Source organism: Cervus canadensis, chromosome 30 (genome assembly GCF_019320065.1).
Source record: "Cervus canadensis isolate Bull #8, Minnesota chromosome 30, ASM1932006v1, whole genome shotgun sequence".
NCBI lineage: Eukaryota > Metazoa > Chordata > Mammalia > Artiodactyla > Cervidae > Cervus > Cervus canadensis.
Genome location: NC_057415.1, coordinates 15,747,539 through 15,771,046, shown reverse-complemented (window position 1 = coordinate 15,771,046; position 23,508 = coordinate 15,747,539). Strand labels below are relative to the sequence as shown.

General features: G+C 38.5%; 1 protein-coding gene across 4 annotated transcripts in view; it reads right to left on the bottom strand.

Moving 5' to 3' along the window:
- Positions 1-21,840, bottom strand: part of ERCC6L2 (ERCC excision repair 6 like 2) — a 182,592-nt gene extending 160,752 nt beyond the window's left edge. For 3 of the 4 annotated variants that reach the window (XM_043453164.1, XM_043453165.1, XM_043453161.1), the window contains exons 1-2: positions 21,412-21,561; positions 16,089-16,513 (exon numbers count right to left, since the gene is read on the bottom strand). In XM_043453164.1, the coding sequence (XP_043309099.1) occupies positions 16,089-16,513; positions 21,412-21,493 (507 nt within the window). In that variant the 5' untranslated portion in view covers positions 21,494-21,561. Of the gene's footprint in view, positions 1-16,088; positions 16,514-21,411; positions 21,562-21,720 lie in introns of those variants that run through there. The other variant, XM_043453162.1, reaches the window with a different exon arrangement.
- Positions 21,841-23,508: the final 1,668 nt, after the last annotated feature.

The following is a 23,508-nucleotide window of genomic DNA, read 5'->3' as shown; positions in this document are numbered from 1 at the left end:
AAAAGGTCCTCATTAAGATGCAGAGAGATATCACTCATGTCCCACAAATACTAAAAGAATAAAAAAGGAATATGGAGAAGTATTTTATGCCAATCAATTTGATAACATGGATAAATTCTTTGAAAAATACAATTTACCAAAACTGACACAGCAAGAAACAGAAAATCTAAATGGTCACATATCTACTAAAGAAACTGAACTCAGGGCTTCCCTGGTGGTTCAGTGGTTAAGAATCCATCTTGCAATGCAGGGGAAGTTGGTTCGATCCCTAGTCTGGGAAGATCCCACATGCTATGGGGCAACTAAGCCTGTGCATCACAACTACTTAGCCTGTGATCCACCACTCCTGAGCCCATGTGCTGTAAATACTGAAGCCTATACACCCTAGAGACTGTGCTCGACAACAAGAGAAGCCACTGCAACGAGAAGGCCATGCACTGAAACTAGAAAATAGCCCCCACTCTCTGCAACTAGAGAAAGTCTAAGAAAGCAATGAAGACCAAGAGCAGACATAAATAAATAAATAAAACGCTTTAAAGTATCCAAAAAAAAATCTTAAAGAAAACTCCAGGTCTAAGATTTCACTAGTAAATTTCATAAAATATTTAAGTATAAAATAACTTAAATACACAATGTTTTTAGAAAAGAGAGAGGAAACACTTCCTACTTTGTTTTGAATCCTGTGCAATCCAGATACCAAAACCAGACAAACACATTGCAAGAAAAGAAAAGTATAGACCAATATCCATAATAAACATAAATGCAAAAATTATTCAAATATTAAGCAACTGAATCCAGCAATTAAAAAAAAAAAATCTCATGATCAAACTGGGTTTATCACAGGAATATGAAATTGGTTTAACATTTTAAAACCAACTAACATAAATCATATTAGTCCATATAATAATTTATTAACTTAATAAATGGGGAAAAATATGGTTATCTGAACAGATATCAAAAAAAATTTGATAAAATTCACTACACATTGTTTTTAAAAATCTCAGAAATAAGGACTAGACAGAAACTTCCTAAATCTAATAAAAGATACTAAGAAAATCGTACAGCTAATATACTTACTGCTAAAATATTAAATGCTTCCTCCCTAAAAGTAGGAATGAGATAAAGATGTTACTTCCACTGTGTTGTGTGTGTGTGGTGTGTGTGTGTGTGGGGGCGGGGGGGTGGGTGCATGCATGCACACACTCATTCACTTTAGTCAGGTCCCACTCTTTGCAACCCTATGGACTATAACCCACCACGGTCCTCAGTCCATGAGATTCTTCAGGCAAGAATACTTTAGGAGTGGATTGCCATGCCCTCCTCCAGGAGATCTTCCTGACCCAGGGGCTGAACCCCTGTCTCCTGCATCTCCTGCACTGCAGGCAGATTCTTTACCACTGAGCCATCCCAGGAGCTCCACTACTGTTGTCCAAAATGTACTGAGATCACACTTAGATAGTGAAATAAGGCAAAAGAAAGAAAGAAAGAAAAGGGCATAAAAGTAGAAGAACCAAACCTCTATTTGTGGATGCCATAATTGTTTACACAGAAAAATCCTAAAACATCTACAAAATAACTACTAGAACTAATAAGTGAAGAATTTAGCAACATACGGAACATACGAAAATAAATTTGATTTTACATACTACCAATCAAAAAATCTGAAGTTAAATGGAAAAAAATTCACTTACAATAGCATCAAAAATATGAGACTAAGTTTAACAAAGTATGTGTAAGGCTCACACACAAAACTATGAAACAATGCTGAGAGAAATTAAAGACCTAAATAAGGGAGCTATCACTTTATGATAATTCCCCCCAAACTCTTGTATAAATTCAGGGTAACTGAACCCCACAATCCTAACCAAATCCAGACAGATCTGTTCATGGAACTTGACAAGCTGATCAAAACTTTACATGGAAATGCAAAGGGATAAAAATAGGAGATAGCAAGAAAGTGCTTAACATAAAACTGAATATAAGTACAGCAAAACTGAACAATGATACAGAAGAAAAAGACTAGAAACAAGACTCATACATATATGGACAGCCAATTCAACTAAAGAACGGGCAAAAGACTTGTATCTTAGTCACTCTGGAGTGCTATAACAAATTATCAGAGATTGGATAGCTTCAACAACAAACTTTCAATTCTGGAGGCTACGAATTTCAAAATCAAGGTGCTGGCAGACCAGATGTCTGGTGAGAGCCCACTTCCTGTTTTGCAGATGGCAGTCATCTTATATTCTCAGAAGACAGAAAGCAGAGTGAGTGGACAAACTCCCTAGTATCTCTTCTTACAAAGCCACTAACCCCATCATGAGTCATGACCTGACTACCTTCCAAAGGCCCCATCTCCAAATACCATCAGGTTGGGAATTAGAGTTTCGATACATGAATTTTGGGGAGACAGAAACATTCAATCTATGGCAACATGAACACACAATTCTCAAAGAATATATACAAAAGTCAAAAAAAGTACATACAAAGTTGTTCAACATCATTGATCATTTCAGAAATGCAAATCAAAACCCCAGTGAGGTACCACTTCATATGCAACAGGATGGCTATGATGAAGAAAACAGAAAATAACAATGTTGACAAGGACTGGAGAAAAATAAAACCTCATACATTGCTACTAGAAATGTAATATGGTGCAGTCATTATAGAAAATCGTTAAAACAGTTCCACAAAAAATAAAACATAGAATTACCATTGATCCAGTAATTCCACTCCTGGGTGTGTGTGTGTGTGTGTGTGTGTGTGTGTATAAATGATGTGTGTGTGTGTATATAAATGATGTGTGTGTGTGTGTGTGTATAAATGATGTGTGTGTGTGTGTGTGTGTGTGTATAAATGAAATGGAAGTATATGTCCACACAGAAACTTATACACAAGTGCATATAATAGCATCATAATAGTCAAAAGGTGGAAACAACCCAACCATCAAAGGATAAATGGATAAACAGAATTACTGTTATTTACATGCAACTGAATGTTATTCAGCCATAAAAAGGAGGAAGTACTGCTATAACTTGGATGAGCTTGGAGAACATTACAAGTGAAAGCATCAAATACAAAAGGTCACCACTACATGATTTCCTTTATATGAAATATTCATAAAAGACAAATCCATGAATGCAGAAGATCAGTTAGTGGTTGCCAAGGGATGGTGGGAAGGGGAAAATAAAAGTGATTACTTAATATGTATGGGGTACTGTTCTGTGAAGATGAAAATGTTGTGAAACCAGAGATGGGGGTTGCACAGCACTGTGAATGCACTAAATGCCACTTAACTGCATAATTTGCAATAGTTTGTTATGTGACTTTCATGTCAAAATATTATAATTACATTTTTATGAGTATGCATTTATGTATGTATGGTATAATCAGTATTATTTCAGTTCTTGTGAAAAAAATACAGAGGAAAAAATATGTAAAATATCAAGCGAGTACAGAAGAATGACTCAATAAACAAGAACTATTTTTTGTTAGAATCATTCCACTGAGGTAAGGATCCTTTATACCCTGTATACAGTCTTGTATCTTACAATAAACTAAGTGTATTTTCAACAAAATATGTCATCTAAAAGATTATAAAATAATGATGGGTCTTCCCTGATGGCTCAGTGGTAAAGAATCCACCTGAAATACAAGAGACACAGGAGTTATGGGTTCAATTCCTAGGTTGGGACGATTCCCTGGAGGAGGAAACGGCAACTCACTCCAGTATTCTTGCCTGAAAAATCCCAAGGACAGAGGAGTCTGGCTGGCTAAAGTTCATAGGGGTCACAAACAGTCAGACATGACTGAGCATGCACACACACACACACACACACATAAATGGTCAAAACCTATGCTGAGTTCTAAAATATTTTTTAAAAATCTGCATTCTGAACCCAAATTATATAAGGCAGTGTATTGCAGGAGTTATAACAAAGACTTTGAAGTCTGACCAACCAGTGTTATACTACCTACGTGACCCTGGACAATTTCTCTGATGTCTCCGTAAGTTTCTACTTTTTCATCAATAAAATGAGTGAATAATGCCTAATTAACATGTATGCTTAATGGAAAATGTCTATCATAGAACAAGGCACTTCGGTTGTGTGTGTGCGTGCATGCTAAGTCACTTCAGACCTGTATGACTTTTCACAACTCTATGGACTGTAGCCCACCAGGCTCTTCTGTCCATGGGATTCTCCAGCCAAGAATAACACTGGAGTGGGTTGTCAGGCCCTCCTTCAGGGGATCCTCTCAACCCAGGGATCGGACTCAAGTCTCCTGGATCTCCTGCACCGGCGGGTAGGTTCTCCACCACCATCGCCACCTGGGAAGCCCAGCACATAGGTTAGGGGATCATTAAATACAAGATAAAATCACAGAAATATACAACTACTCAATTCAACTTAAAATTAATTAATGCACTCAATAAAATATATATTGCCATGCCAGGTAGTATGCTGCCTACTGCAAAAGTTTAGATAAAAGGCTTATTTCTATCCTCTAACAGTTCAAAATCCATCTGAGTTGGCATGGAGGAGTGACGGGGGGGACAGAGGAGAAGACCTGAAGCATGGTTGAGGAAAAAAAACAAAAAATACAGATACTGAAGAATTCAGCAAGAGACTGAAGGGGAAGCATGGTTGAGGAAAAAAAACAAAAAACACAGATACTGAAGAATTCAGCAAGAGACTGAAGGGAGAAAAATGACTGATGTGATAGGAATAACTGAGATTAAAGAAGGCATAAAGGATGTTTCACAAATGACTGGACATTTTAAGCCCTGGACAATTTTTCTTAATTGAAGTATAGTTGATTTACAATATTTTTGGTTTCAGGTGTTCAGCACAGTGATTCAGTTACTTTTCTCAGATTATATTCCCTTATAATTTATTATAAGATTTCAAATATAATTCCCTGTTGTTGTTCAGTCACTCAGTCATGTCCAACCCTTGCGACCCCATGGACTGCAATATATCAGATTTCCTTCTTCTGGCGTTTGCTCAAATCCATGTCCATTGAGTCAGTGACACTATCTAACCATCTAATCCTCTACCGCCCTCATCTCCTTTTGCCCTCAATCTGTCCCAGCATCAGGGTATTTTCCAGTGAGTCAGCTCCTTGCATCAGATGGCCAAAGTACTGGAGCTTCAGCATCTCCTTCCAATGAACACTCAGGGTTTACTTCCTTTAGGATTGACTAGTTGGATCTCCTTGCTGTCCAAGTGACTCTCAAGAGTCTCTTCCAGCACCACGATTCAAAAGCATCAGTTCTCTGGTGCTCAGTCTTCTTCATGATCCAACTCTCACATCCATACATGACTACTGGAAAAACCATAGCTTTGCCTATAGTCACCTTTGCCAGCCAACTGATGTTCCTGCTTAGCTATCCAGGTTTGTCACAGCTTTTCCCAAGAAGCAAGCATCTTTCAATTTTATGACTGCAGTCACTATCAGCGGTGATTCCCTGTTCAGTACAGTTCAGTTCAATCACTCAGTCGTGTCTGACTCTTTGCGACCCCATGGATTGCAGCACACCAGGCTTACCTGGCCATCACCAACTCCCGGAGTTTACTCAAACTCATGTCCAATAAGTCCGTGATGCTATCCAACCATCTCATCCTCTGTAGTCCCCTTCTCCTGCCTTCAATCTTTCCCAGCATCAGGGTCTTTTCAAATGAATCAGTTCTTCACATCCGCTGGCCAAAGTACTGAACTTTCAGCTTTAGCATCAGTCCTTCCAATGAAAATTCAGGACTGATTTCCTTTAGGATGGACTGGTTGGATCTCCTTGTAGCCCAAGGGACTCTCAAGAGTCTTCTCTAACACCACAGTTCAAAAGCATCAATTCTTCAGTGCTCAGCTTTCTTTATAGACCAACTCTCACATCCATACATGACTACTGGAAAAACCATAGTTTTGACTAGGTGGACCTTTGTTGGCAAAGTAATATCTCTGCTTTTTAATATGCTGTCTAGATTGGTTCTAACTTTCCTTCCAAGGAGGAAGGGTCTTTTAATTTCATGGCTGCAATCACCATCTGCAGTAACTATGGAGCTCCAAAAAATAAAGTCTGTCACTGTTTCCACTGTTGCCCCATCTATTTGCCATGAAGTGATGGTAGCAAATGCCATGATTTTAGGTTTCTGAATGCTGAGTTTTAAGCCAACTTTTTTTAACTTAAAGACTGAAGGAACTTTTGGACAACCTATCATAACAGAAACACACTCTGAGATATGGAAAACAAACTTACAGTAACCAAAGGGGAATGAGAACAAGGAGGGACAAATTAGCAATATGGGATTAACAGATACAAACTACTACACATAAAATGGGTTTCTCAGGTGGCACTGGTGGTAAAGAACCTGCCTGTCAATGTAGGAGACGTAAGAGGTGGGAGTTCGATCCCCGGAACTGGAAGATCCTCTGGAGGAGGGCATGGCAACCCATTCGATTATTCTTGCCTAGAGAATCCCATGGACAGAGGAGCCTGGCAATCTAGATTCCAGCTTGTGCTTCATCCAGTCCAACATTTCTCATGATGTACTCTGCATGTAAGTTAAATAAGCAGGGTGACACCAAACAGCCTTGACGTATTCCTTTTCCGATTTGGACCAGTCTGTTGTTCCATGTCCAGTTCTAACTGTGGCTTCTTGACTTGCATACAGATTTCTCAGGAGACAGGTCAGGTGGTCTGCTATTCCCATCTCTTAAAGAATTTTCCATAGTTTGTTGTGATTTACACAGTCAAAGGCATTGGCATAGTCAATAAAGCAGAGACAGATGTTTTTCTGGAATCTCTTGCTTTTTCAATGATCCAATGCATGTTGGCAATTTGATCTTCAGTCCCTCTGCCTTTTCCAAATCCATCTTGAACATCTGGAAGTTCACAGTTCACATGCTCTTGAAGCTTGGCTTGGAGAATTTTGAGCATTACTTTGATAGTGTGTGAGATGAGTGCAATTGTGCAGTAGTCTGAGCATTCTTTGGCACTGCCTTTCTTTGGGATTGGAATGAAAACTGACCTTTTCCAGTCCTGTGGCCACTGCTGAGTTTTCCAAATTTGCTGGCATATTGAGTGCAGCACTTTCAAAGCATCATCTTTTAGGATTTGAAATAGCTCAACTGGAATTCCATCACCTCCACTAGCTTTGTTCATAGTGATGTTTCCTAAGGCCCACTGGACTTCACATTCCAGGATGTCTGGCTCTAGGTGAGTGATCACACCATCATGATTACTTGGGACATGAAGATCTTTTGTATAGTTCTTCTGTGTATTCTTGCCACCTCTTCTTAATATCTTCTGCTTCTGTTAGGTCCATACCACTTCTGCCCTTTATTGTGCCCATCTCTGCATGAAAAGTTCCCTTGGTATCTCCAATTTTCTTGACGAGATCTCTAGTCTTTCCCATTCTATTGTTTTCTTCTATTTCTTTGCACTGATCGCTGAGGAAGGCTTTATCTCTCCTGGCTATTCTTTGGAACTCTGCAATCCAATGAGTATATCTTTCCTTTTCTCCTTTGCCTTTCATTTCTCTTCTTTTCACAGCTATTTGTAAGGCCTCCTAGACAGCCATTTTGCCTTTTTGCATTTCTTTTTCTTGGAGATGGTCTTAATCTCTGCCTCCAGCACAATGTCACGAATCTCCATCCATATTTCTCTAGGCACTCTGTCTATCAGATCTAATCCCTTGAATCTATTTATCACTTCCACTGTATAATCGTAAACGATTTGATTTAGGTTATATCTGAATGGTCTAGTGGTTTTCCCTACGTTCTTCAATTTAAGTCTGAATTTGGCAATAAGGCGTTCATGATCTGAGCCACAGTCAACTCCCGGTCTTGTTTTTGCTGACTGTATAGAGCTTCTCCATCTTTGGCTGCAAAGAATATAATCAATCTGATTTTGGTATTGACCATCTGGTGATATCCATGTGTAGAGTCTCTTCTTGTGTCATTGGAAGAGGGTGTTTGCTATGACCAGTGCGTTCCCTTGGCAAAACTCTGTTAGCCTTTGCCCTGCTTCATTCTGTACTCCAAGGCTGAATTTGCCTGTTACTCCAGGTATTTCTTGACTTCTCTGTGCTAAACAGTAAATCCTTGTTGCTTTATTTACACATGTATATGTGCGTGCATGCCAAGTCACTTCAGTCATGTCTGACTCTTTGTAACCTTGCGGACTGTAGTCTGCCAGGCTCCTCTGTCCATGAGATTCTCTAGGCAAGAATGCTCGAATGGGTTGCCATGCCGTCCTCCAGAGGATGTTCCCGACCCAGGGATCCAACCCCGTCTCTTACGTCTCCTACGTTGTCAGGCAGGTTCTTTACCACCGATCCCACCTGAGAAGCCCATTTTATATGCAGTAGTTTGTATCTGTTAATCCCATATTGCTAATTTGTCCCTCCTTGTTCTCATTTCCCTTTGGTTACTATAAGTTTGTTTTCCATGTCTCAGAGTGTGTTTCTGTTATATATATATATTACGTTGTCCAAAAGTTCCTTCAGTTTTTAAGTAAAAATAAAAGACATATTTTTTCATTTTCACCAAGAACTTTGTTGAAAAATGAATTCACCATTTTGTTCCACTACTTTCTGCCATTTTTCAGGCAACTTCTTAATTCATCTTCCCAAAATTTTTTACCTTTTGAAGCAAAGAACTATTACAACTGTCTTTTATAGTCTTACAGAGAATGAAATTTTTTTTTTTTTCGATTTAAGAAAATTTTGTAAAGTCTAAAATAAATGGAAATCTGAAGGTGCAATATCTGGTGAAGACAGCAGATGAATCAGAACTTCTCAGCCAAGCTGTTAACAGTTTTTTCCTGGTCATTTCCAAGACACAACAATATTGAAATTAAGTCTGGTAATACCTTATAATTATCTCTAAGGGTTCAAGTGACAGGAAGAGTCACTCATCTCTCACTTTAAATCAAAATCCAAAAATGATTAAGCTCAGTGAGGAATGCATGTCAAAAGCCAAGAGAGGCCAACAACAAGAAACCCACCAAAGAGCAAAGTTGTGAATGCAAAGGAAAAGTTCTTGAAGGAAATGAAAAGTGCTACTCCAGTGAACATATGGATGACAAGAAAATGAAATAGCCTTACAGCTGATATTCAGAAGAAAGTTTGAGTGACCTGAATGGAAGATCAAACAAGCCACAATACTCCCTTAAAGCCAAAGCCTAATCTAGAGCAAGGCTCTCTTCAATTTTATGAAGGCTGAGAGAAGGGAGGAGGCTTCAGAGTTAGGAGTCTGAAGCTAGCAGTTTCATGAGATTTAAGGAAAGAACCCATCTCCATAACATAAAACTGCAAGGTGAAGCAGCAAGTGCTAATGCACAAACTACAGCAAAATACCTAGATCTAGCTAACTAATTAATGATGGTGGCTACATTAAACAACAGATTTTCAGTGTAGGCAAAATAGCTTTATATTAGAAGAAGATGCCATCTAAGACTTTCATAGCTAGAGAGGAGAAGCCAGTGACAGGCTTCAAAACTTCAAAGGAAAGGCTGACTCTCTTAGGGGCTAATGCAGCTGGTAACTTAAAGTTGAAGCCAATGCTCATTTACCATTCTGAAAACTCTGGGGCCCTTAAGAATGATGATAAATCTATTCTGTGTGCATGTGTGCTAAGTCACCTCAGTCATCTCTGACTCTTTGCAACCCTATGGACTGTAGCCTGCCAAGCTCCTCTGTCCATGGAATTCTCCAGGGAAGAATACTGGAGTGGGTTGCCATGTCATCCTCCAGGGGATCTTCCCAACCCAGGGATTAAACCTGTGTCTCTTAAGTTTCCTGCATTGGTAGGTGGTTTTTTTTTTTACCACTAGTGCCACCTGGGAAGCCCAAATCTATTCTCCCTGTGCTCTACTGACAAAATAACAAAGCCTGGATGATAGCACATCTGTTCACAACATAGCTGACCAAGTATTTTAAACCCACTGTTGAGACCTACCACTCAGAAAAAAAAAGTTTCCTTTCAAAATATTACTGCTCATCAACAATGTACTGGTTAATCCATGAGTTCTAGTGGAGATGTACAATAAAATCAGTGTTGCTTTTATAATCTGCTAACACAAAATCCATTCTCCAGCCCATAGATCAGAAGTCATTTCAATTTTCAAGTCTTATTATTTAAGAAATACACGACATAAGGCTATAGCTGTCATAGACAGTGAGTGCTCTGATGGACCTGGGCAAAGTAAACTGAAAACCTTCTGGGAAGGTCTTATTATTCTGAATGCCATTAAGAACATTCACGATTCATGGAAAGAGGTCAAAATATCAGCATTAACGGGAATTTAGAAGTTGATTACAATCCCCATGGATAACTCTTGTATGGTTCAAGACTTCACTGGAGGAAGTAACTACAGATGTGGTGAAAATACGGAGAGAGCTAGAGTTAGAGCCTGATGATGTGACTGAATTGCTACAATATCATGAGAAAACCACAAAGGATGAGGAGGTGCTTCGTATTACTTATGTAAAGAAAGGGGGTTTCTTGAGATGGAATCTAATTTGGGGGAAGGTACTGTGAAGATTGTTGAAATGACAGCAAAGGATTTAAAATATTAAATGGATGCTGGGCTGGATGAATCACAAGCTGGAATCACGATTGCTAGGAGAAATATCAACGTCATATATACAGATGATACCACTCTAAAGACAGAAAGTGAAGAAGAAGTAAAGAGCCTCTTGATGAGGATGAAAGAGAATGAAAAAGCTGGCTTAAACTCAACATCCAGAAAACGAAGATCATGGTATCAGGTCTCATCTCTTCATGGCAACCAGAGGGGGAAGAAGTGGAAACAGTGACAGATTTTCTTTTCCTGGGCTCCAAAATCACTGTGGACAGTGACTGCAGCCATGAAATTAAAAGATCTTGCTCCTTGGAAGGAAAGCTGTGACAAACTTAGACAGCATATTAAAAAGCAGAGACATTACTTTGCCAACAAAGGTCTATATAGTCAAAGCTATGGCTTTTCCAGTAGTCATGTATGAATGTGAGAGCTGGACCATAAAGAAGGCTGATAACCAAAGAATTGATGCTTTTGAACTGTGGTGCTGGAGAAGACTCTCGAGAGTCCATTAGATTGCAAAGAGATCAAATCAGTCAATCTTAAAGGAAATCAGTCCTGAATATTCACTGCAAGGATTGAGGCTGAAGCTCCAACAGTGTGGCTACCTGATGCAAAGAGGTGATTCACTGGGAAAGACCCTGATGCTGGGAAAGATTCAGGACAGGAGGAGAAGGGGGTGACAGAGATGAGATGGTTGGATGGCATCACCAACTCAATGGACATGAGTCTGAGCAAACTCCGGGAGAAAGTGAAGGACAAGGAAGCCTGGCCTGCTGCAGTCCGTGGGGGTCACAAAGAGTTGGCCATGACTTAGCAACTGAACAAAAACAACAAAAGCAGTGGCAGAGTATTTTTTAATTAAGGTATATACATCATTTTTTTAGAGACAGTGCCACTTATTGCATGTTTAATAGACTATAACATAGTGTAAATATAACTTTCATGCATACTAGGAAACCAAAACATTCTTGTGACTTGCCTTATTATGATGTCACTTTACTGCAGTGGTCTGGAAATGAACCCACAATATCTCTGAGGTATTCCTATACATTTCTAACTATGATAATTCATAATTCAATCTGCTCATCTAACATGATAAAAAATATTAGCTCTAACTTGTCAAATTCCATGAAACAAAGATATATAAATGTCTATTTTATTGAAGAATCTCATCTTTAGAAGAAGTTCCATAAAAGTGATTAAATTTGTAAGCTGTAATTATGGATTAGCTTTACTTAATTCACTAAATACCTTAGTGATTTTAAAGAAAAATCTTTACATCCCTTTAATTTATTTATTGGCCACGCCACGCTACTTATGGGATCTTAGTTCCCTGACCAGAGATTGAACCCAGGCCCTTGGCAGTGAAAGCATGGAATTCTAACCACAGGGAATCCCCATACTTAATTCACTAAATATATTAAAAATTTTAAAGAAAAATCTTTGCATCCCTTTTAAATAATCCACACTCCTTCCTAACAGATTAGTCACCTACCCCCAAAAAGTGACTTGAAATGAAAATAAATTTATTTGAGAATACACACTAACTGCAGGAGTTAACGTAAAATCACTGACAAACTTTTTACCTCATTATTTTAAGGTAATGTAGCAGTAATATCGACATCCAAAGAGCAGACAGACAGAGGGAGAATGTAAAGAACAGCACAGGTGGAGTTTATGTACCAGGAGTGTAAACAGCACTAATTACTTTGACCCTCATCTCTGTTGACAAGCCCAAGAGAAGAAAGGGGAACTGGGAAACCAGTCATTTGGGACTGGGAATGGGAAACTGGGAAACTTTGTCATTTGGTCACAACTCCAAGAAGGCAAAGGGAATACATAATTTCGTGTAGATTTAGCCCTATCACTCATACTAGCCCAGTAGAGGTCTATCAAAACCTTAATTCACAGAAGGTGAACAACATATTTACAATGCTGGTTTACAAAACTAATCTGAAAAAAAAAAAAAAGAATCTGCTTTAATGTGGAATACAGTAGTTCTAAAGTTATGGTTAAAGATGAAAAGAACAAAAAACTATTTAATCAGCCACCTACAGAATAGAAAAAGACCAAAAACTGCATTTCAGAAATGATGCATCACTCTGCAAAAGCTTTGTTTTTACAGACATTCCTCTAGAACTCTGTCAGGCAAACGTTTTTATAGTCTATTTTTTCTCACACACACTCATGATACACAGCATAAATCAGAGATGGGGCAATAAGGCAGCAAACATTCTCTCAGACCAACAGAAGGCATAGCAAAAATTGTCTATTTCTTATATAATTCTTTTTTAAAGCCTACATTCCTTATTTTTCATCTTCCTGGGAGATAAAAAGGTAAGAGTATTTTGGAATCATACTTCATAAAGTATGATGATTTCTGCTTGGTTTAAACAACAACAATAAACAATGTGTTATTTTGAAAGGGAACCTAGCCCTTTTATCCTTACAAAGTTCTATTCCTAAAATCTGGACTATTAATACATGCTGAAACAAGAAAATCAATTTACCTTCAAAATGCTAGGACATTTTTGTTTCTGCTTTAAAAGCTTTGTGGCTCTGGAGGTTAATTAACCTTTCCCATTGGGTATTATGGCATTTTCTCCATGAATGAAAATAAAGAAAATATGATTATCTTCTTCATTACTATATTCCTGAGGGAATAACATGACTTGTGATCTAAAGAAGTTTTAAATTTTTGTACAGCTTTTGAATCAACTAAAGATCGTATTATGCAAAAAATGGTATTGATAATAACCAAAGAAAGCTGTAATTATTAGCAATCCCACCATTTGTCTCAGGGTTGAGGTTTCCTATACCTATATTTTAAACATGTATAGTAATGACTTTTTTTTATAATATCAATGAATATAAAATCAAAGATTCAAAGACAATTTTTACAGTTTGAAAAATGTTATCTTTCCTCTGTTGCTCGAAGGCATAATACCATCTTCACATAGCAGATGTAGCACCTCATGTTTCTGATATTGAAGATGATCAGTCATTGACTAGTCAAAATCATGTTGGAAAGAACATTCTAGCATGGGAAAAACAGTAAAAGTATATGTAAAGACAGTCACAGAGGGCTTTATTATTTATTTTCCTCTAGCAGTCATGTGCATATCTCGGTCACAGCTGGTAGTTTCCCAAAGGCTCTTTTCTTTATTCTTTGAACCTATTCTCCTGAGAAAGTAAATTCATTTATTCCACAAGCAATTATTTAACATCTTCAATGTGCAAGTGTCAAACTATGTGCATTGCCTGAGATTAAAGGAAAATAGAGTATGGCTAAAAGTAATACACTATGATTACTGAGGGACTTAATTTTACCCTAACTTTTTATACCAGAACTTTAAACACAGCCATTATTTGGCTATTTTCAAACGTTAATTTGAAAATAAAAGTGAATTTAATTTTTCACTTGCCTCTGAACTCCACTAACAATGGAAGTGTCACGAAGAAAAAATAGCTTAAATTCAGTTGTAAAGAAGGAAACACAAAAGGACTTAATCACACACTAGACAAACACTCCTGAAAATTCAGAATGATTGTTTAGTATAAAGTCTAGATTCAGAACTCTAATCCTTTTTAATTACAAACCTTTGTGATATACAGCTTCTGACAAGGCTCCCCAAAATTTCCACCTCTTGGTATCCACAACCATATTTCATGCCCACTATGGCCCAGGTGGCAAGCAACCAAGGGAGGGCTTTGCTAATAGCTCATGCAGAAACAGTGGCCCCAGTCTAACAACGCACAAGGAACTGAACCCCGCATCAATCACACGAGATAGGAAGCGAATCCTCCCGAGTCTAACTTTGAAATAACTGTAGCCTTAAGAGAAACTCAGCCAGAAGACTCAGCTAAATGGTACCCAGATTCCTGACCCACAGAACTGTAACATGATAAATGTGTGCTGTTTCAAGCTGCCATGTCTTGGAATAATTTGTTATACAGCAATAGATACCTAACAAGCCTATCTGAAGAAAAGTATATACATGTGCTAATTCTGGCACACATTTTAGAGAAACAAGAGGCCTCTCTAAAGTCCACCAACTGAACACCTTGTGGCCCAGAGATCCTTGACTAAGAAACTTCTGCTATGATAAACTCCAAACAATATGTACCAAAGGCCGGTAGAAAATTTAACCATGCTGTGTAGCTTAACAAATGTCAGAATACTTTCCTTCCATAAGGTAGCATTAAGAAAGTTAAATTACTCTAAATATAACTATTATCTTAGTATTAACATTATCAAAGGTAAAAACAAGTCAAATTATACTAAAACATTACTTTAAATAACGTATTTCATAGTACTAAATAAGTACTGAGGGTAAAAAAATGACTAAACACCATCCTTAAGTACTGTGTGAGACAAACACACACAAAAAATAATTATAATAAGTTCTGGGAAATATTCCATGGTGTATATGTACCACAGCTTCCTTATCCATTCATCTGCTGATGGGCATCTAGGTTGCTTCCATGTCCTGGCTATTATAAACAGTGCTGCGATGAACATTGGGGTGCATGTGTCTCTTTCAGATCTGGTTTCCTCAGTGTGTATGCCCAGAAGTGGGATTGCTGGGTCATATGGCAGTTCTATTTCCAGTTTTTTAAGGAATCTCCACACTGTCCTCCTTAGTGGCTGTACTAGTTTGCATTCCCACCAACAGTGTAAGAGGGTTCCCTTCTCTCCACACCCTCTCCAGCATTTATTGCTTGTAGACTTTTGGATAGCAGCCATCCTGACTGGCGTGTAATGGTACCTCATTGTGGTTTTGATTTGCATTTCTCTAATAATGAGTGATGTTGAGCATCAGTTCTAATGAGATGGATGAAACTGGAGCCCATTATACAGAGTGAAGTAAGCCAGAAAGATAAAGAACATTACAGCATACTAACACATATATATGGAATTTAGAAAGATGGTAACGATAACCCTATATGCAAAACAGAAAAAGAGACACAGAAGTACAGAACAGACTTTTGAACTCTGTGGGAGAAAGTGAGGGTGGGATGTTTCGAAAGAACAGCATGAACATTATCTATAGTGAAACAGATCACCAGCCCAGGTGGGATGCATGAGACAAGTGCTCAGGCCTGGTGCACTGGGAAGACCCAGAGGGATCGGGTGGAGAGGGAGGGGGGAGGGGGGATCGGGATGGGGAATACGTGTAACTCTATGGCTGATTCATATCAATGTATGACAAAACCCACTGAAATGTTGTGAAGTAATTAGCCTCCAACTAATAAAAATTAAAAAAAAACAGAATAAAGTGAAGAAAAGGGATATATTGAATTCTCTTTAGTATGCTGTCTCATTTTTTGTTTTCTTTTTTATCTATTCAGTAAATAGATTTAAACAATAAAAAAAAACAAAAAAAAAAATAAGTTCTGGGATACAAACAGAAATCTGCAAATGGTATCTATTCATGTATGTAATACACGTGACATAATATGAATGACTTTATTAAATTTTAATTATAAAGTAAGTAAATACCTGTACAGTTTTTCCAAGTCCCATGTCATCACCAAGAATACAGCCTCTTCCTCGGATGAAGTGTCCATGGAGAAACTGGGCTCCCTCCCTTTGGTAATCTCTCAAATACCTATTGATAGTATAAGGAATAGAGTCTCCATTTTCAGAGAGTTGAAAAGGTACAGTTGACGATGGAAATTTTCGGTCTGGGAAATAAGGTTTTTCCAAATCTTCATCATCAAATATAAAATTCCTGGAACAATCTTTAACAGATTTTACTTCTTGAAGTCTTTTAAGAGGTACTCTCCTTTCTTGAAAATCTGAATATAAGATGACTGCAAATGACTTCCCATTTTCATCCACTGTGATAGATTTTATGCTTGCTTCACAAAGTTTTTCATTATCTGGAGAAGGGGCAAGACATCTTTCTCCTGGATGCCATATATCTGTAATAATAAAGGAGAAAATAAACTTTCCAAATCTAACTTTTAAAGTAACACCTCATTTATCTACTTCTATGAGAAAAAAATATTCCTCACATAAATACACTTCCCAAAATCTGAAACAAGACAAATTATACTTATAAATATTTTCCTAAAGTATATTATCATAATAAAGGGTATATATTTCCAGTTTTTCTCACCCTGACTATGTGTCATCATCTCCCCATACATGCTTAATCTATTTGTTCTGATTAGGTGGATATGGGTCATGGACATTTGGTTTTATTACTGTGGTTGATTATTATTGTTGAATTCAAAAGGTGATTCTGATACACAGCCATGATTAAGAACCACTTAGTTAAATATTCATGGTGACTAATGAACATTATGTGTAACATTCATAATATGGCAGAATAACTGTGAATAGGACTTGGTAATAGGTAAACTAAAATCCTCTGAACAGCTATATTTTTGTGATTCTTCTGTCTGCTTTCTTAGTTATCCCATCTCCTTTTCTGAACAAAGCTATTTCTTCTCACTGTCAATACTGCTGTTTCTAAAACGTTCCTTGAATTTGTATATAACTAATCAAGGGAATCTCCAGTTCAACAGCAGAATGACATGTACCAGCTTTGTCACAGCTTTTTCCATTCAAGGTTTTGAAAAGCTGAGGTTCTTAAAAACGAGATGAATTCTAAGATCTCTTTCTGCTATCATTTCATTATTCTTTGAAAAGTCTGACTTCTCTCTATGTATGAAGTCATTCTGTGCTTAACTGTACAGCTATTTTATTTTGAATTCAGAAAATACAGTACTATGGAGTGGGGAGGGAAGCCTCTACAGAGTATAATACTGGTACAATTAAAAGGTACCAAATAGAGGAAATTAAGTAAAAATAATTTTTCTAATGGAATTTCACATAACAAGAATTCCAGAGGAATTGTATGGCTACAATTTTAAGAATACTAGGAATTATTTTTTTCACATATTTCTCACAGAGATCATATGATCACTGGTAGTTTCCCAGGGTCTTTCTAATGATTTTGAATTAGGCTTTTATAACATTCATGATTATAACTAGTATGTCCATATTCTCTTCAGTAAGAATAGCTCATGATGCTATTCCTCATCAGTTGTTCCTCAAAAGTAAAACCATTATTGTAACTTTGATAAAGTTGTTTTTATAGAACAATCAGAAACACAGCAAAAAAAAAATCTGTTCTCCCATAATAATTTTGCTTTCAAACTGTTTGAGAATTATTACACTCTTCTAAAAATGTTCTAATGTGAAAATAACTCTCTGATTCACTATACAGAAATAAGTCAATGGGCCCTATTTTCATAACAGTACTGTTTGAACCTTAAAACCTATATTAAGCCTTAAAGTAAGTCTTAAAACATTACTTGTTTCTTATGATGTCTGCCTATCCAGCCTATGCCTTGTAATTTTTTAGAGCTTTAATTCATTAACTTATTTATTATCAATGTATATGATTTAATACCAGTTATTTGCCAGATATGGTACCACACTATGAGTATAAAAATGAAGAAGAACAATGTCAAAAATGATAGTCATTAAACCTTGCTCGAAACAAGTCTTTCCCAATTTCATTAAAAGGAATCACTGTCTAGCCAACTTTTCAAGGTAGAAAACCTTTAGTCAGTCCTTATTCCTCTTTTGATATTACTCCCTACATTCAATCCATCAGAATGCCCTGGTGGTTCTACTTCAAAAAAAAAAAAAGCATAACTTTCCTCCACGCCACCAACTCTTCAAAATAACTATCGGCAAACTTTCTGTAGAGTCAGATTTTAGCTATTTATTATTCCAGATTTTGCAGGTTATACTGTCGCTTGCCTTTGTAACACAAAAGTAGCTACAGACACATAATCAAATGGATATGGCTGTGCTCCAATAAAACTTTATCTACAAAAAAAAAAGTTGGGCTGAATTTGGTCCTGACTGTAATGTGCCATGGGTTTGGGTGGACTCTGGGAGTTGGTGATGGGCAGGGAGGTCTGGCATGCTGCGGTTCATGGGGTCACAAAGAGTTGGACACGACTGAGCAACTGAACTGAACTGAACTGTCATGTGCCAACGTCTGGCTTTCTCCTAAATTACTGCTATAGACTCCATTCTCTACCCATTCTCTCCACTGACACTATCTCCCCCCTACCATCCATTTTCCACATAGCTGCAATATCGACTACTTAAAAATATTTATTAGTAAATCTTTAATTTTAAATCTTTTAATAATTACCCACTGCGAAAAGAATAAATTCCAAGCTCCTTACTATGGTCAACGTGACCCTGTATCATTTTCCCCTACTTACCTCTCCAACTTAAAATCTATCAATATTCCCCTTGACTCCAGCATACTAGACAGGTCTTCTCTCACTGTTATGTCATTGCCTCTTAGATCTTGTTTCTGATCACCTTATTTAAAGTACCCCACTATACTGCAGGGAACCCCACTATTCTGTACCTCAGTATTTTACTGCCTATACAGCACATATCACAATGTTTAATTATCATGTTTACTTTTTAAAAATCTGCCTCTCTCACTAGAGAATAGCATCTTTTCCAAGAAAATGTCTGTATTGTTCAAAATTTTATCCCCAGGGCCAGCACACAATAGGCACTCAATAAATGTTCTGAATATATTAACAAAAACACATTCCGAATCTCATAGAACCTTGATATCTAGCGAGAGAGACAAATACTAAAAAGTTCACACATGTGAAATTGTTGCTTTAAGAGTGCTATAAGAAAGAGGGACTAAAGAAACAGTTTAAAAAGGAAGGAAATCTAAGAAAAGAATGTCAGTCAAGGGGGTACATACAGCGGGTGCAAAAACCTCATGGGCTTCATACAACAATCTATAGAAATCTATTAATATTTGGTTTCTGAGTTTGGGTAACTTCTAGAACTAAAGAGATTCAGTTAAGTTTGATCCAGGGCAGTGTCTCTCAGCATTCAAAGTCCAGAACAAATCCTTTAAATCAGGACAATTTCCTTTTGGACTGAATGGGGGGTAAGGCTCCTTACGATCTGGCCTCCGTGTCCTCTTTAACTTCATTTCCTCCCTTTCTCCTGATTTCATCCCAAACTTGCCTTCTAGCTGTTCTTCAACCATGACAAGCATACTCCCATCTTCGGTCCCTGAGATTTCTGTTCCTGCCACCAACCCTCTCCCTAAATCCCAATGTGACTGATGCTCCCACTTCATCCAGGGTTCTGCTCAAATGGCATCTCCTCAGAGGTATTTTCTCTGATCACTCAATCTAACACAGCACTCCCTGCCACCTTCTCTTCCTTTACCCTGCTTGATTCCATTTTCAGAGAAAAATCTGAAATATCTGTTATTGGTTATCTCCTTAAGTTCCCCAGAGTAGAGACAATTTGTGTTCACTGCCATATTCTGGACACTGAGGACAATGTTGAAACTCAAATACTTGTCAGATTAACAAATATTTATATAGATCTAACATTTTGAGGTTTATGAGTGCCATACATGCAATTTATACATAGTAGTTCATTTAAGCCTTACAACAACCCGTTCACTACTTCATGTAAATACTATTATTAGTTTCCTTTTATAAATGGTGAAACAGATAAAGGTTAACCACAGTCACACAGCTAGAAAGTGTCAGAGCCTGGATGTGAATCAAGCTATCTGAACATGCTGTACCAGTACACACATGAATGAATAATTCCTTGGAACTGAGTAGCCCTCGTTCAATCCAGTTGCTCAGTTGTGTCCGATTCTTTGTGACCCATGGACTGTAGCACACCAGGACAGGGAACTGTCCATCAGCAACTCCCAGAGCTTGCTCAAACTTATGTCCATCAAGTCAGTGATGCCATCCAACCATCTTATCCTCTGTCATCCCCTTTTCCTCCTGCCCTCCACCTTTCCCAGCATCAGGGTCTCTTCCAATGAGTCAGTTCTTCACATCAGGGGGCCGAAGTATGAGTAGCCCTGCCCCCTTTTAAATGAGATATGAACATCCCAGTTACTATAATCTCCACTCAGCAGCTTCATCCACTTATTTTACCTGCCAGGTTTCTAAAGGTATTTGTATTTGTGGTCCCTGAGAGATAGTGTCATCAATTTCTAGTCTTCAGAGCTGAGGCTTGTTACTTAAAAGTCTCTGAAGTTTGGTTCTATATTCCTCATCTATTTAATCAGATCAATATCTTCCTCAAAAGAAAACATGTAAACAATCAGCATATTTCTAGGCACAGAACAAGTATCCAATATCTGTAAATTTTTGTTGTATCACTATTAATAATGAAAACTATTAATTTGGGGGCAAGAAGACATCCCAGATGACTTGTGGCAGATAACCATGTTCTCCCTAAACGACTCTTAGTGACCCGTTAAAGGTGACCCTGACTCAATACATCACATATAAAGCTCTTTGTGTAATAAACTGAACTAATCTCAATCTATATTCACCTACTTAATAATGAACCTACCATTCACTAAGGACTGAGGCATACAATAGAGAATAAAAATACCAAACATTTACTTAAGTGTTTACTATGAGCCAGACACTGGGTCACGTTAAGTGCTTTGCGTGACACCATCTCAATTAATAGTCAAAAGAACTCAATCAGCAATGATCTCAATTTTACAGAGAGCAAAATACCCAAAGTTGCTCAGCAAATGACTGTCACAGCCAGCACTAGATTCAAGGGCAGTCTGACTTCAGAATTTCTCAACACTGAATCACAAAGAACTAGTCCCAGCTCTAGACGGGGTACACTATCTCCAGCTGTCACTCACGGAGGCCACAGGGTAAAACCCCGACCCCAAGGGAACTGGCATGAACAGGTCCAATCCTACACAGTCAAGACAGGTGTCTGGGCAGAGAGGCGAGCTCGGAGCTTATACCTTTGCTGTTGGTTTCCGCGCGGGGCTTCGGGTCAGACTGATCCATCTGGCCAGGGGGAAGGGCTTGGCAGCCAGGTTGCATTTAACACCCCACAGGCGGCAGAGGACCGCCAGGAGGAGGCGGGCAGGCGGAGGGTGGCAAACTCCACCTTCCGCCACCCTCCGTACATCGCCCTCCCCTGGAGCAGGACGTCACGGCACGGAGGGAGCAAAGGTGGAGCCTGATGGGGCCCAGGGAGAAGGGACTGTGGCCTCTGCGACAGCGGCAGAGCCGGAGGACGCTATGGAAGCTGGCAAGGCAGTGCTCACCTACTAGCCTGGAGCTCCGCCGGCGGGGGAAGACAACAGGCTGGCTACTCGACCCTTTACCCTCCCTTTCACTGATAGGCCTCCCTCTGCAGCCCAGCGTAGCTTCCAACCCTAACTCGGAAAATCCCGCGAGAACTGGCTCCGGTACAGTCCTCGGGATCTCACGATAACAAGATCTTGGCTTACGTGGGCGGAGCGATCTTCCGGCCGTCTTTCCTCTAGAAAGCGTGCAACACAAAGATCCGCGATAGTTGCTAGTAGCGCGGGGCTTGGTATCGCTTGCCCGTCTTGTGCGGCTGTTGTGGCTGCAGAGAGAGGCTGGAAGGTGGCCGTGGGCGTGGACCTGCTGAGGGTCTTTTAAGGACCGGTAAGAAGGTGACCCCTGGAGAAGGAACTGGCAACCCACTCCAGTATTCTTGCCTGGGGAATCCCTTGGACGGAGAAGCCTGGTGGGCTACAGTCCACGGGGTCGCAAAGAGTCGGACACGACTGAGCGACTTCACTTTCACTAAGAAAGGTGACGGCCTAGCAGGAGACCATCGTCCCCGTGCTCCTTTGTCCATGGGATTCTCTAGGCAAGAATATTGGAGTGAGTTGCCAGGTCCTTCTCCAGGGGATCCATAGTCATGTCTACCTCTAAGTGCAGCTGGGAAAGATTATTTGGTTTTAAGGGCTCACATGATAAAATTGGGTCCTCCGATAATCCAGGATACTCTTCGCTTATCAAGATCTATACCCTCAAGCACATCAATAAGATCCCTTTGCCATATAAGATAACATATTCATGGGTTCTAAGGATTAAGATATGAACATCTTTGGAGATCATTATTCTGCCTACCCCAGCGTCTTAATGAGGAAAACTATGGCTGTTTCCTCTGCAAATAGATGTCTATTTTTGACAGATACTAAAAATTAGCATGTTTTCATAAAATGCTTCATCTGGAATAGCAGTTGTTTCTGTTTACCAGCAGGTAGAAATTTTGTATTGAAGAGAAACATCTAATTCATCCATTAACTATGTGTTACATGTTGGCCCTCACACATGGTTCAGAGATTAGACATTTATCCTCACTGCTTCAAAGCCCTCACCCATAACAGACTCATAATAGTGATCTACCTAAAAAGGATTATTGTAATAATTAAATAAAATAAATACAACACCTAAAACAATACCTATGCATAGTAAGAATTTAGTAAGGAATAGTATTGTAATATACTGTTGTTATCAATGGAATTCATCCACTTGAAAGTTGCATTCTGCATAGCAGTGCTTCAGTTTAATATTTTGGCCAATAGTTGATAATGCATTATTACTTAGAATTTTAGACTAGATTCTAACTTAAACAGCACAGATTGTAACGCATATTTTCTAGTACAGCTGAACAAAACTTATTACTTTGATTACATGCATCTTCATATTAGAAATTTTTAAATGTAGAAAAAAAATCTTCTTGGACTTGATGAAATATATCAGTTTTACTTAAATTCTGTAAATTTTGTCCCTAAAATCAGTAGCAATTGGAAATTCCAATCTACCTTAATTTTTTTTTGTCTTACAACTATTAGAGAAGACATTTGATTTTTCCCTCCACTGTAACAGAGAAGGCAATGGCAACCCACTCCAGTATTCTTGCCTGGAAAATCCCATGGACGGAGGAGCCTGGTAGGCTGCAGTCCATGGGGTTACTAAGAGTCAAACACTACTGAGCGACTTCACTTTCACTTTTCACTTTCATGCATTGGAGAAGGAAATGGCAACCCACTCCAACTGTTCTTGCCTGGAGAATC